At 41.3% G+C, this 13124-nt stretch overlaps 1 protein-coding gene across 1 annotated transcript in view; it reads left to right on the top strand.

Moving 5' to 3' along the window:
• ODAD2 (outer dynein arm docking complex subunit 2) overlaps positions 1 to 13124 on the top strand; it is an 88056-nt gene that overhangs the window by 56192 nt on the left and 18740 nt on the right. Inside the window, exons 17-19 of the mRNA XM_048510337.1 lie at positions 1707 to 1821; positions 9946 to 10134; positions 11400 to 11621. Coding sequence (XP_048366294.1) covers positions 1707 to 1821; positions 9946 to 10134; positions 11400 to 11621 — 526 coding nt within the window. The remainder of the gene's footprint in view (positions 1 to 1706; positions 1822 to 9945; positions 10135 to 11399; positions 11622 to 13124) is intronic.

Raw genomic sequence — 13124 nt, 5'->3', positions numbered from 1 at the left:
TTCAACAGTGGTACATAAACAATAAACATGAAAATATCATGAAATAACATCATACTAGTTCTGTTTAATATAGAATACCGTATGGTGGGGCATTACATTTTTAAACTGTTTTGAACTCCTTTTCTTCCCTCATGTCAAACTATGCCTTACATACTATTTTTATATCTAGCTGCATGCCATGTCCTTGTTTTATTACAGCTTCTTGGTATGAAAACTGATTTCCTGCTTTCCGTCATCCTTTTTTTTTTGTTGGCATACTTTATATTGGCAGTGTAAATCTGCCTGCCTTGTTTAATGTTTCAGATTGTCCTTGCTCTTCTCCGCAATACCTGGATGTTGGAAAGCAAAATTATATAACCAGGTTGCATCAATTTATGTAAAGCCGTAGTTACTTTAAACAAAGGGTTTGTGTCCTAAATCATTCTGTCTGTACCAAAATAATTGTATGATTACGTACAGGGCTGATTTTCTACTTTTCAGTCCTGGCAAACTCATTTTACATAATGAACAGGAATTAAATGTTCTTGCTTGATTTTTGACATGAGTAAAATCTATGTGTTATTTCATTTCCTAAATAAGGGATTCACAAAGATGTGGACATACTGTGTAGAATTACACATTTGAGGTCATAAAATCAAAGTACGCCTGATTTTCTTTATCTTTGTTTCATCTGCTTTGAATTTTGCATATCTTCCTGAACAAAGCCATGTTTGTCAAGGATATTAAGTTTTGTTTGGTCTTCCTCTCCGTTTTAAAGTACTCAGTAGACTTGAATATGAAGTTATGATCCCCTAGACTGATTGACATATAAACATAAGACAGATGGTTTAAAGATGATTCTGATGATAATTCGTTTTTTAGCTAGACATGAAGATACTTTGATTACGGTATGTTTAAGCAATTATAACACGGTATTCAGTGTTCGCCTTGTCGGTAGGGAGCGCATGAGAAACAAGCTACACGTTATTCATACCTAACAAAGGGTGTACTGTGGTGTGACCCATTTTAATTCCGAATGTTAGGTTAGCAACATAGAAATTTAAAATATGTCATACAGCAAGGTAAATAAATTAAACATAGACTCAATATAGAGTTAAGTACATAGTTTTTTGGCATAAATATTTGTTTTGGAAAGTATTTGTTGCTATATGAAAGAAACCAGTATGTTTGAATTTTGGTCTGACTTTGCATGCAGCTCGTTAAAAAGTCACATGTCTTGTTTTTTAAGTTTACAAGATCCCCAACTATATAATGTAGTTTATTTTATTTTTATTTTTTTAACGAAAAGATTTTTTAGGCAAAGTGTGCAGGACTCGAAAGACTCAGCGAGAAAGTATATCTTGTTCTAAATCATGTTTGTTCAATAATCTATTTATGGAGAATTGTGGCGTGTTCTGCTGATAAAAGTTACTATACCCTAACACAGGGGTATCCAACTCTGGCACCCCAGATGTTCATGGACTACAGTTCCCATCAGCCCCTGCCAGCATGGCCAATTGGCCATGCTGGCAGGTACTGATGGGAATAATAGTCCATGAACATCTGGGGTGCTAGAGTTGGACACCCCTGCCCTAACATACCACTGTTGTTGAACTGAAACAAAAAATATCACAAGCAAGTCTTGCCACATCTTTAGCTAATGTTCAAAGCACACATTTCACATATTTTGTTTTTCATTTGATGCCCCCAATGTGTCCCTTTGTTAGGATAATTGATCGCTTGGATGGTGTTCGTTTGTTGTGGTCTTTGTTGAAAAATCCTCATGTAGACGTTCAGGCAAGTGCAGCCTGGGCTATCTGCCCCTGTATTGAAAATGCAAAGGTAAGAAGAATTTTTCTACATTTAATACCATTCGTATAGATTACTAGCAAAAAGCCTGGCAAGTAGTCAAAACGTGTATGAAGTGGTTGTATGGGTTGTTACTTGTGTACACATCCATCCATCATGTGCCCTTTAATGGCCAGGCCTGTTAAATACTGCAGTATTTACCCTTTTCTGTAATGTGAATTGTGTTGGTTGCTGTACTCTGTTTCACATAAATATGATAGTTTGGTCAGTTGAGGTACAGTGGTTGAGAAAGCTGTATGCTTCCACATTAGAATATAGTCCTGAATGAATATGAGGATCATTATTAATTTTTATGCACTACCTTTCTCAAAACCATTGTTTTGTGCATTATTGAAAATATAATGTTGATAAATGAAACTGAATGCTAAAATGTATTTTTACTGTAAAAAAAATAAATGGGGGAGCAGGGCCAGGTAAGCACTAGGACTCAGGTGGGGCATTCTACAACAAAGAAGGTCTGGCGTGCTTTGTTTTGTAGTGGAGAAATATACAGTCTATTCTTGTCTTTATGTGGAACAGAGTACAGGGATGGAAATTGGTATGGGATAGAGATTGGTATAGTGGCGGACAAGGCAACTTACATACTCCTTTCCCTTCCTCTCCCCACAACAGACACTTGTGAGGGAAGTGGGGTTGAGAGAGTTCCAAAGAACTGTGAGTAGCCCATGGTAACTCAGCAGTAACGAAAGACTGCAGAAGCAAATCTGGTTCACCAGATAAGAGTTCTCTGCTCATGTGGAAGAGCGGGGAATCAAACCTGGTTCTCCAGGTTAGAGCTTACCTGCTCTTAACCACTACACCATGCTGGCTCTCAAGCTGGATAAGGGCCATGAAATTGCAACTGACCTATAGCAACCCTAACAAGGGGCTTTCAAGGCAAGTGAGAAGCAGAGTGGTTTACCACTGCCTTTCTTGATGCTCTTCCATCCAAGTACGAACACTGCTTAGTTTCTGAGATCTGGTGAGATTGGGCTATAGCTGCCATGCCACTTTCCCTTTCATTCCTCTATTTGCCCATGTGGAAAAACCAGTTCAAAAGGAGAATTCAGACTAGCAGAAATATAGGACATTGTTTTTGAAAAGTCAGATGGCACTTTCAAGAGTAACAAATTTTGCGGGCAAGAGCTCAGTTTGACTGATGAATCATAGAAGACACAGTGCAGTAGCTATCCTGGAAATAAGCCTCATTTGAATTTACCTCACCCACTAACAAAACAGAAGCAGCAAGTTTCTTCAATTACGCTATTTTAAGCAACTACAGCCCATGTTCTGTGTTGGTCTTGTTAGCTGGAAATATTCACTGTTTTCTTTTTTCCTGGATATCCTCTTACTCATTTTCTTTTTAAAAATAAAATGCAGAGCAACAAATAGGAATGCGAAAAAAGCTTCCAAATGTTTGTGTATAGACATACATCAGAGTGATTTGATTTAAATCAAATCAAATCGATTTAAATCATCACTTAAATCACAATTTAAATCACTAGTCAGTAAGACTTGATTTAAATCATGGTTTTCTACATAAAGACTAATTTGCTAGTATAATCTTAATAATTACAACCAGATGAAGGTTTATTTTTTGAATAATAACTTTTTGGATTAGTTTGCAGATATCAAAATTACTGATTTGATTTTCCTATTAAAATACATAGATAGATAATTATGGAATTATTATGAAATGAACTATCTCTAATTTTGGGGGGTAACCAGGTTTTGCATTTCTTTGTTGCAGTATTTGCATTTTGCATGTGTGCCTGCCTTACCCATATGCCCGAACTGGGTCTCTTTTACAACCTACTGCCATTACAGATTTTCTCCTCCTGGCCGAGAATAACATGATAAATCTCAGGTTGTACGTATAAACTGAGGCGAATGGTGACCGGAGACAACTCCTTCTCCGGCCAACTCCCCATGCTCAGGGTGAAGGTTGGGGACGTGGCCCGCCCCAGAGCCCCCCCCCCCCGGGCTCCCTGCAGCCTGACTTCTGCCCTCCCCAAAGCCTAGGGAGAGCAGGAGCTGGCCTCCAGGGACGTGCTTTTAAAAGCACAGCAGCCAGAGGGGCTGGGCTTGGGTACTGGGTCCTGCTCCCCGAGCCCTGCCCCCCAGCCTCCATTCTTTTAAAAGCACATCCCTGGACGCTGGCTCCTGCCTCCCCAGGCTCTGGGAAAGTCAGAAGCCAGACTGCAGGGAGCCCAGGGGATTAGGGGCGGAGTGCTGCCACTACCTGCTGGGGTCCCTTATCCCCCCCGCAGGTCCCTGGGGGCTGGCTCCTGCTCTCCCTAGGGCCTGGAGAGGGCAGAAGCCAGCCAGGAGGGAGGGCGGGGGATTGTGGCAGGTAGGCACACACCCTTTTGTCACATAGGGGCATCTGGTGCCCCCCCAAGACCAAAAGCCATGCTCCCAGGACATAGGTGTCCCCATATCCCTAGGCCAGTACGCCCCTGCGTACAAAGTTCCCGAGACTTGTGGAGTATTCTCCTCGAAAGGTTTCACTATCATTTTTATTGCTTGCCCCTCCCTCCTCACAGTTCCTTGTACAGATCTATTCCTCTCCAAACAATCTATTCATTAAACTACCTGAAACTTAGCATTGAAGAGGTAAGGGTTTGATTCTATATGTGTAGCTTTGCAAAGAAACAATGGGGTTAAATTCTTTATCTCAGCTCTATATATTTATTTTTTAACATTGTTACTGTGAAAAAGTGGCATGTTATCTCTACAGACACAAATTCATGGTTTTGAGAATGGTAAAACCAAGGATCTATGGTAACATCTTCTAGATGGAAAATAGCCCCAAATAATCTTACACAAACCTTTGGAAGAGCATGATATTGTAAATGGATTAATGGAATTCATTTATCAATTTTTTAAAAATATTGCATGACTTTACAGTATCATGCTATGTAATTAAAAACTAATTGTTATTTCATGATGGATTATAATGTACCTTAAACAGAAAACTATTTAAACTGTCTTTAGAGAATTTCCCCCCTCAAAAATCATTTTGTTTTTAAAAATCTGATTTAAATAGAAAAATCTGATTTAAATAAAACAATGATTATTTTTTAATGATTTTTTTATCCCCGATGACACATACGCATACACTAAATTCTCTGCTGCCTAAAGTGTTTCCATAGCATTTGCTAGGGATATTTTTAGATGCAATAAACAAGACAGCTAAAAGATCCTTATCCTAATAAATCAGAGTGTAGCGAACAGAGCAATTTCATGGTGATAATACACTGGAGGCATTTGACAGTGCCTAAGCAAGATGTTTCTTCTCAATATATATACCCTTAAAGTAATGTTCAAGAATAAGTTACCTCCAATAGATTGTGTTTAAAATTTTGCAGAACATTATCTATTGGATAATTCCTAAAAGGTTGACTTCTCATGGATGAAAACAAAGTTAAATGGAGAGTTGCTGCATGGTAAAGATAACATACAGAGTTATTTACGTAATTGTTATGTGCATCAATATATTGGCCATGATCCAGCAAAGTAATTTCCTGTGTTTACACAAAATCCTTCTGTCTTCTGCTTTACTCTTCTGCTTTTCTCCTTCTGTCTTCTGCTTTATCTATAGATAACCTAACCTAATCCATGTATACTAAGGGTGTACTTGGGCATCATTGCCTGTGTTGGCATTTGGAGGGGCGGGAGGGTTAGATCAGGGCAAGAGACTATTTCCGTGGATAAAAATGTTATTTTGGTACGTATGTACACAATTTAAATATATTTATTTTTATACATGTGTTTTTAAAGAAAGAACAGCCCTGTAGGCAACAGAATCAGTTTAACAGAAGTAGATTTAGATTAATTAGCTGGCTAATTCAAAAGCTACAAACCATAACGGTAGAAGTAATTGCAGTGACAGAGTGGAAGCGTATTAGCCAATCAAAGCAAATAATTATGAAGAATTGCAATGAAAAGTGTTCTGAGCTCTGTTGATATTGGAAAGTCGTTTTGTAGGCATGATACAACTTTATTCCCAAAGCTGAATAATGTAAACATAAAAATATTCAGAAATTACAAAGTCTTCCTTGTTTCAAGTATAGCCGCCATGTAGATCCCAAAGGCAGATAGATAGGATCCAAAATCATTTGGATAATTTTAATTGGACAGATAGTATTAGTGAAGTAAGAATCTTTTAAAATGTCCTAATCTAAAGATTCAAAAACCTTTCTTCACATTGTCATTAAGTTCACCAAATAGTGCAATAGGGCACAATTCTTTATATATTTAAGTGTGATGGTAGTTTGGGAACAGATTGATTAAAAATAATTTTGAAACACGTTGTAGGATGATCTGTGCTGTAAATCAGGCTTAATGAATATTAAGATTGTCTTGCAAAAGTGCACTGAGGTTTGATATGCAGCCCAATCCAGAGGGAAGCTGAACTAACTTCTGGATGGGGCACTGGTCCATGCTGGTGGATTTACCCTCTCTGGGACATTTACGCCAGCAGAGGGGCAAAAATGCCAGTGGGTGGGCACTGCAGCACTCTGGAACACTTGAGTACAGCACTGGACCCCACGTCAGCACTCCCGTAACACAACCAGCCCCTTCGATACAGTGGGGGCAGGTTGGAGTTGACTGTAGGTGGCAGTGGCATAGTGCCAACGGGGAGGGGAGGGGCATGATGCCCTGGGCGCTCAGCGCAACAGGGGCATGGAGGGAACATTGCAGGGTGGGGTGGGTAGCGCCGCGGCAGGGGCGCAGGGCACACGTGTGCCCTGGGCGCTGTTCCCCCTTGCTCCGCCCCTGGGAGATGGCTTCCACCTGGGATGGAGCTCTCCCTGACCTTTAGAGTCAGGAACATTGTGGCACGAAAGGCCAAAAGTTACGCCAAAAAGGTGGCATAACTTCATTCATCTTTATGGAGGGCTTTCAGGTGGCCAAGTTTGTTTGGGGTTTTTTTGCTGCAGCCCCACATCACCTGAAAGCCCTCTGGAGGTGGCACAGCAACATGGTGGCACCCCTGTCTCTGGCCGCAGGAGCCTCTGGATTGAGCTGACCGTCTTCTATCTGCCAATTGCATTGTTCCCCCATACCTAACATTTATTTTTTATCCCATATCCTTTGTGTTCCTAAATCTTTCTCATGTTCCCCTCCCCCCCTCCCCCCAGCACGCAAATTCTTTTAGATATGTATTGTGTCCTAATACAGTTTTCACAGCTGGTAAAGAAAATGAAATATGATTTTTAAAATTCTTTCCTCAGTGCTCACTTTGTTTCCTGTCCTTTCAGTGCTTACACCCAATGCTTTACGTGTAGCAATGGGGTTGAGTGGTCATAGAATGTAATATGATCTAAGCACATATAGTGGTCACATTCAGTGACCAATGTGACTAAACATATATCACTAAACTTCTATGCAGGAGTCAGCGTACTTCATCTCTTCTTTTACTTGTTGTGTGCAGATACTAGGTCCTGGCTATGCAGCCCAAGCTAAGAGCCTCAGGGCAAAAGCCCTTTTGTTTTCACTCTTCAGCTTAACCTCTGGCAAGCCTTTGGTACAATATCTAACGCAGAGAGCCTTAAAAGAAAAGACTTGGTGTGTCTGGCTTCTTCCTGTCAGCCCCAGAGGGCTTTTGCCTGTGTCCTCACGGATCCGTCTTCCCAATGGCACTGGCCTTTTACCTGTGAACAAAGAACATCTTTAACTTCAGAAGTCTTTGTATACAACAAATAATTAGTTTTGTCAATACGTTTTTCAAATGACATGAAGATATGTAAGGGTAACCGGGAATCATAATTTTTGAGTCATTGAACCCAAAAAATACGTCTACGTGGAGTCTGGGGATGTGGAGTCAGGAGACAGGTGCAGAGTTGACCGCTGGGCTCAGCCAGGCCAGGCCCAACGTTCATCTACAGGTTCAGCCTGGCCTGGTCCAACTTTAAACTGAGGACTCTGCCTCTGAAGCCCCCAGTTTAAAAGCCGAGCTTCATATTGCTGGCTCCACTTCTGAAGGCAGAGCCAGCAGTGTAAAGCTGGACCCAGCTAGGCACAGCCTGCAATTCAGTGCTGGACCCAGCCATGCCAAACCCATTATTAAACTGTGGGCTCCACTTCCAAAGTCCACGTGGACTGCCGAGGTAGTGTGCACAGTTCAACGCAGGACCTGGCCAGGCTACAGATAAGGGAGACAGAGGAGGGGTGTGTGTGCCGACCAAAAATGCTGAAAAAAATCAGCATTTTGGGGATCTAGTCTTTCAGCTTCCTTTTATTGCCACCATGTTCTCAGGTGGAAACCCCTCCCCACCCCACCAAATACCAACAAGATATTTCACCTTTTCTTTTAGAGCCTAGACTGAAAGTCTGACCACTGCACCACACTGGCTTTTGTGTGTGGCTGCTGTTGGACAGTAGTAAGCAGCTGGGCCTGAGTGAGGGGCAGCCAAATCTAGAGGGGGTGAATATTCTGGAGCCTCTGGAGCCAGTGCAGTCTTGTACTACTGATGTGGATGTCCACCCCACTGGTGCAGTGAGGCAAATGTACTGTTAGGGGGGTAATGTATCCTGGCAGGTAGGCTTTGTGTAGCTCCACAGTCCCTGGCCCGGAAGCCGCCACTCGTCTCCAGCCCCTCTAGTGTGGCTGGAGATGTTCTGGGAGTGGGCCAGGGGGTGGAACCCCCTTCAAATGCTAAAACATCCCTGAAAAAGTCCTCCCCGCTGCCTTGTATTGTCATAAACCAAAGGTTCACCTGACAATACTGTTGTGGTTGTCTAGCAACAGCCACAGAGAGCATTTGTTTATTAAAACTACAGGTGCTTCCTGTTTCATTTGTTTGTCTGTTTAGATTTCAGATTTTGCTGCAAACCTTGGGTTTTTTTACTTGTCTGGTCATAATATGACTCCACCCTCTAGATTCAAGTATTCACCAATCTGGCCATGTTGAGAATTCAATATATTTATGATTGATATATATTAGTTTGAAACACTGTGCATCAGTTGTTGTCTTAAATAACTTTGAAATCTTTACTGATAGATTGTGCTGGCTTTGTGGAGACTTATTATGATCATTGGACCCCTTTATGTGACAAAACAGCCCCCACCCGGGACTGCTGTCTGCAGAATAGTGCGGTTTCCAGACAAATAAAAGTTGGTGATCCCCAGTATAGATTACATGTCCACTTGCCAAGGCATTTGGCTCATACACTGTATTACGCTGTTAGTTTTCCTTTCTCAAATAATGATATTTTATGAAAAGAATAAAGAGGCAAATTGAATGATCTGCTTCTTCCTACCATCCTGAAAATGGATTTTGGTGGGGTACAATTTTAAAATCGCAGGTCATGGAACTGGAAAAGGACAGTTCTGCTGAATGAAACGTGGTCTACAGAGGACTCTTGGTAACTCAAGTTTATTTGCACAGCAATACCATCACATTTTTGGGCAAAAGCAACCAGAGTTGATAAATTGGCTTTGACATCTTGGACTTTCTGAGATGTTCTAACTGGAAAATGCCACTAATTTTCATTGACAGACTTTTATCTACAAAGGTAAGATTAGGATGTTGCGGGTTTTCCGGGCTGTATGGCCGTGTTCCAGTAATATTTTCTCCTGATGTTTTGCCTACATTTGTGGCTGCCATCTTCAGATGCCCACCACAGACGCAGGCGAAATGTCAGGAGAAAATACTACTGAACACGGCCATACAACCCGGCAAACCCGCAACATCCTAATCTTACCTTCGTAATGATTCCGGCCGTGAAAGCCTTCGACAATACAAAGGCAAGATTATTAATAAACATGTTGTCTTTTTAAAAGGACTTTACCTTGCAGTACCTCAGAACACGAAGCAAATCTGGCACTGGGGAGCAGAAAAGGACCAAACTTTTATCCATCAGTTATTTATGTCATAGGATATTGATACAAACAGTCATGAGGCCTCACAAATCAAATGCAGCCCAAAGGTTCACAGTGAATAGGATTCTAGTAATTATTTGAGTAATAAGCTGTAATTCAGAGTAATTAGCTACAAAATGCAACAAGAGTAATTAGCTGTAAAATGCATATATTTTGAAAAGTTTTAATCATAAGACATAGTGATTAAACTACTTTTTAAAGCTCAACGGCTTGGTTTTGTTTTTCAGGATGCTGGTGAAATGGTTCGCTCATTTGTTGGTGGTTTGGAGTTGATAGTCAATTTGTTAAAATCGGACAATAAAGAAGTTCTAGCCAGCGTATGCGCTGCTATCACCAACATAGCAAAAGATGAAGAAAACTTAGCCGTTATAACAGATCATGGTGTTGTTCCTTTGTTGTCCAAACTAGCAAACACAGTAAGTAACTCCTTTTAGTGATACACTTTCAGAACTACCAGTTTGTAGAAATCTCAGTAAGGCTTCCTTATGTTTACTGCCGTCAGTTATACATAGTTGTCAAAGGTGCTCACTTGTCAGGCCTAAAGAAGCACACATCTGAAGGCACAAAAGTGAGACAGGACTTCCTGATTTAATAGCCAAAATGGTGGCGTGGCGTGGGGTGGCTTAAAAAGACAATGTGAAGGGAAAAAACCCTTTGTTGTTGATTCTACTATGGAACAGATGACAGCAGAGTAAATCCTTTTCTTTTTAGATGATGATCAAAAAAGGATTATTGGATATACAGGGATGTACACTGAGAGGGATATATACCTCTTTACAAATACCAAGTAATTTTTATCACAAATTTCAGTGTAATTCTTTAAAGTGGTACATTCTGACTTTAATCAATTTGGCATCTGTCCATTGCATTTGTTATCTACCACACTTCCTTTTTGATCAGGGTGTCTCAGATATTCTCTCTTCATTTTTCTTCACAGCATCTCTTGGGGGAAAGTCAGTTGCACAGTGATTGGCTTAAGGTTACTCTGTGAATGTTGCTGTTGTGCCCACATTTGAACCTGGATCTCCTGGTCCTAGTATCTAACACATTAACGGTTACTACACTCTCAAGGCTCACAATACCCCATTCTGCTTTAAAAATCAGTTCATAAAACCACTTGCTTGTATTTTCCTGAAACGAAATAAATCTGAATCCTACACAGCTTAGTTAAATTTTGTTATTCATCTTGCTCTGAAAAGGCATTTAGTCTTTCATTATCCATGTTGCCTTAAGTTAAGAACTGGGCAGACACCTTGCTAGGGAAGGTCTATGGCTGTGCAGAGTAAGTTTGACACCCAATCAGAGCAAGTGGCTACTTGGGGGTGTCACACCTGCTGAGGTGCTTGAAGGGGCAGCATCCCCTGCACTGTGCCTGTGCCACCTGACTCAGGTGCAAACCACTTTTGACTTAAAGTGGAAGATCCCTAGGGAGGCACAATGTCTTGAGCAACCCCTGTGACTATAATCTTAAATGGTTTCTGTATACAGACAATACCTCATCTGGACCAGTTCCATAGAAGTGGTTTCTCTGATGTTAAGGATCCCAGTTGGAAATATCTGTTGAATCCCTCCAACCATTTTCTTATACTGCAGTATGTCTCTGGCTTCTGTTTAAATGTCTTTCCAAGCTAATTTAGGATGCTAGGAATGTAAGGGACATTCTTTTTTTCTCTTTGCTCAGAATAATGACAGATTAAGACGTCATTTGGCCGATGCCATTTCTCGCTGTTGTATGTGGGGAAAAAACAGAGTTGCTTTTGGAAACACCAAGGCTGTCGCCCCTTTAGTACATTACCTGAAATCAACTGACCCAGCAGTTCATCGAGCTACTGCACAAGCCCTGTATCAACTCTCAGAGGATCCCAAAAATTGCATCACCATGCATGAAAATGGAGTGGTAAAGGTAAGAAAAAAGTGAGCCAGGGTCGGACCATATCAATGGTAACATCTGCATGGTGGATGTATCCCAGAATTGTACTATGCTTATCAAGGGGGCACTCCATCTGAACTGGAACAAAGATGGAATGAGATAGTTAAGAAGGTTATGTGATGTCATTTGACTCAGACATAGTTTGAAACCATGACTTTTTTTTACTCTTTCCCCCCACCTCATCCCATGGCTAAACTGATATCTCAGCCTGCACTGAGAACTGAACTAGTCGTGATGGTGTCCTCATGGTTACAATGGGGATATTGCTGCCATTGTAAAGTAAATACTGTAGTAAAGTAAAAATACTGTGAAGAGTCCCAGGTTGAGGTATTTCCCCCCTTAAGCCCTGTGAAGTGCCACAGTGGCTGCACCCCCATGGGTGTTTTGGCTCTTGAAAAGGGAGGGGGCATGTCTTCAGTGAAGTCCTGCATGAGACTATGCAGGCTGGCCTCAGAGAACTGACTAGAAGTCTTCTGGAAGCTTCAGAACACTTGGCGCGCTCCCCCTTCCCTCTATCGGGCGCCGGGAGGGGGGCAAGGCCTGGGGGGCAGGGGTCGGGGCCTCCACCTCCCCGAGCCCCACTCCCAGGTGTAGCGGGAGGGGGGCACCTGGAGAACAGCTGTCTCTGGGGGCCATTTCCCCTCCATACGCCTCTGCCTTTCACATCACTAATAAATCATGGTGACTAGTCACAAAGGGATAGTTCAGTAAAGATGGCTCACACCCCTCTCCTGCCACTCCACTGAGCCAAGTTTGAAGCCTCCCTCGTGCCCAAGGAGCTGTTCTCCTTGACAGGCATAAGATGAAATAATACGATTGCCCGAAATTTCGGGTGGTGGGGACTGAGCAAGTCCATTTGCCATACTGGTTTAGGTAAAACATTTCTGTATCATACCCTGTTTCTCTAAAAATAAGACATTCCCTGAGAATAAGATGTAGCAGAGGTTTTGCTGAAGGGCAAAATTAATCATGTTGGGATTTTTTTTAATTATTAAGAACTGTGGAAAAATGTATTCTTGTAGAATTACTTTGAGATGGTTTGTTACCAAAGATCTTTGTTCTGTAGACCTCCTAAAAATCTCAAGTTTGGATAGGCAGAGAAATTTAGAATCGACATCTTCTTTGAAATGTGGCCATTGCAATTAATATTTCTTGCTGTTCCTATTGAAAACTACCATCAAAACTTATGGAGAATTTTGTACACCTTTTAGGACAGGTGTAGGGTTTTTAAGTCAGAGAAGTAACTTTTGGTTAGGTTAAAATCTAGGCTTTAATTTGCAGGAATTATGTATTGCCTAAGTACCCACAGTAACCAACTGATGCCTTATGACCCAGGCCAGATAAAATATTGGACATTTTTTTTCCGTATGTCAATCTCTGGCTATGTTTTCAATGTTTGAGTCATGTATTGATACCTAATAGGGATATTCTTTAAGGTGGGAAGTTTTTAAAGTCATTGAAATCAACCTCCCTGCT

This window comes from Sphaerodactylus townsendi, linkage group LG11 (assembly GCF_021028975.2).
Source record: "Sphaerodactylus townsendi isolate TG3544 linkage group LG11, MPM_Stown_v2.3, whole genome shotgun sequence".
Lineage (NCBI taxonomy): Eukaryota > Metazoa > Chordata > Lepidosauria > Squamata > Sphaerodactylidae > Sphaerodactylus > Sphaerodactylus townsendi.
The sequence above is the reverse complement of the archived record's forward strand: the minus strand, read 5'-3'. Positions and strand labels throughout refer to the sequence as shown.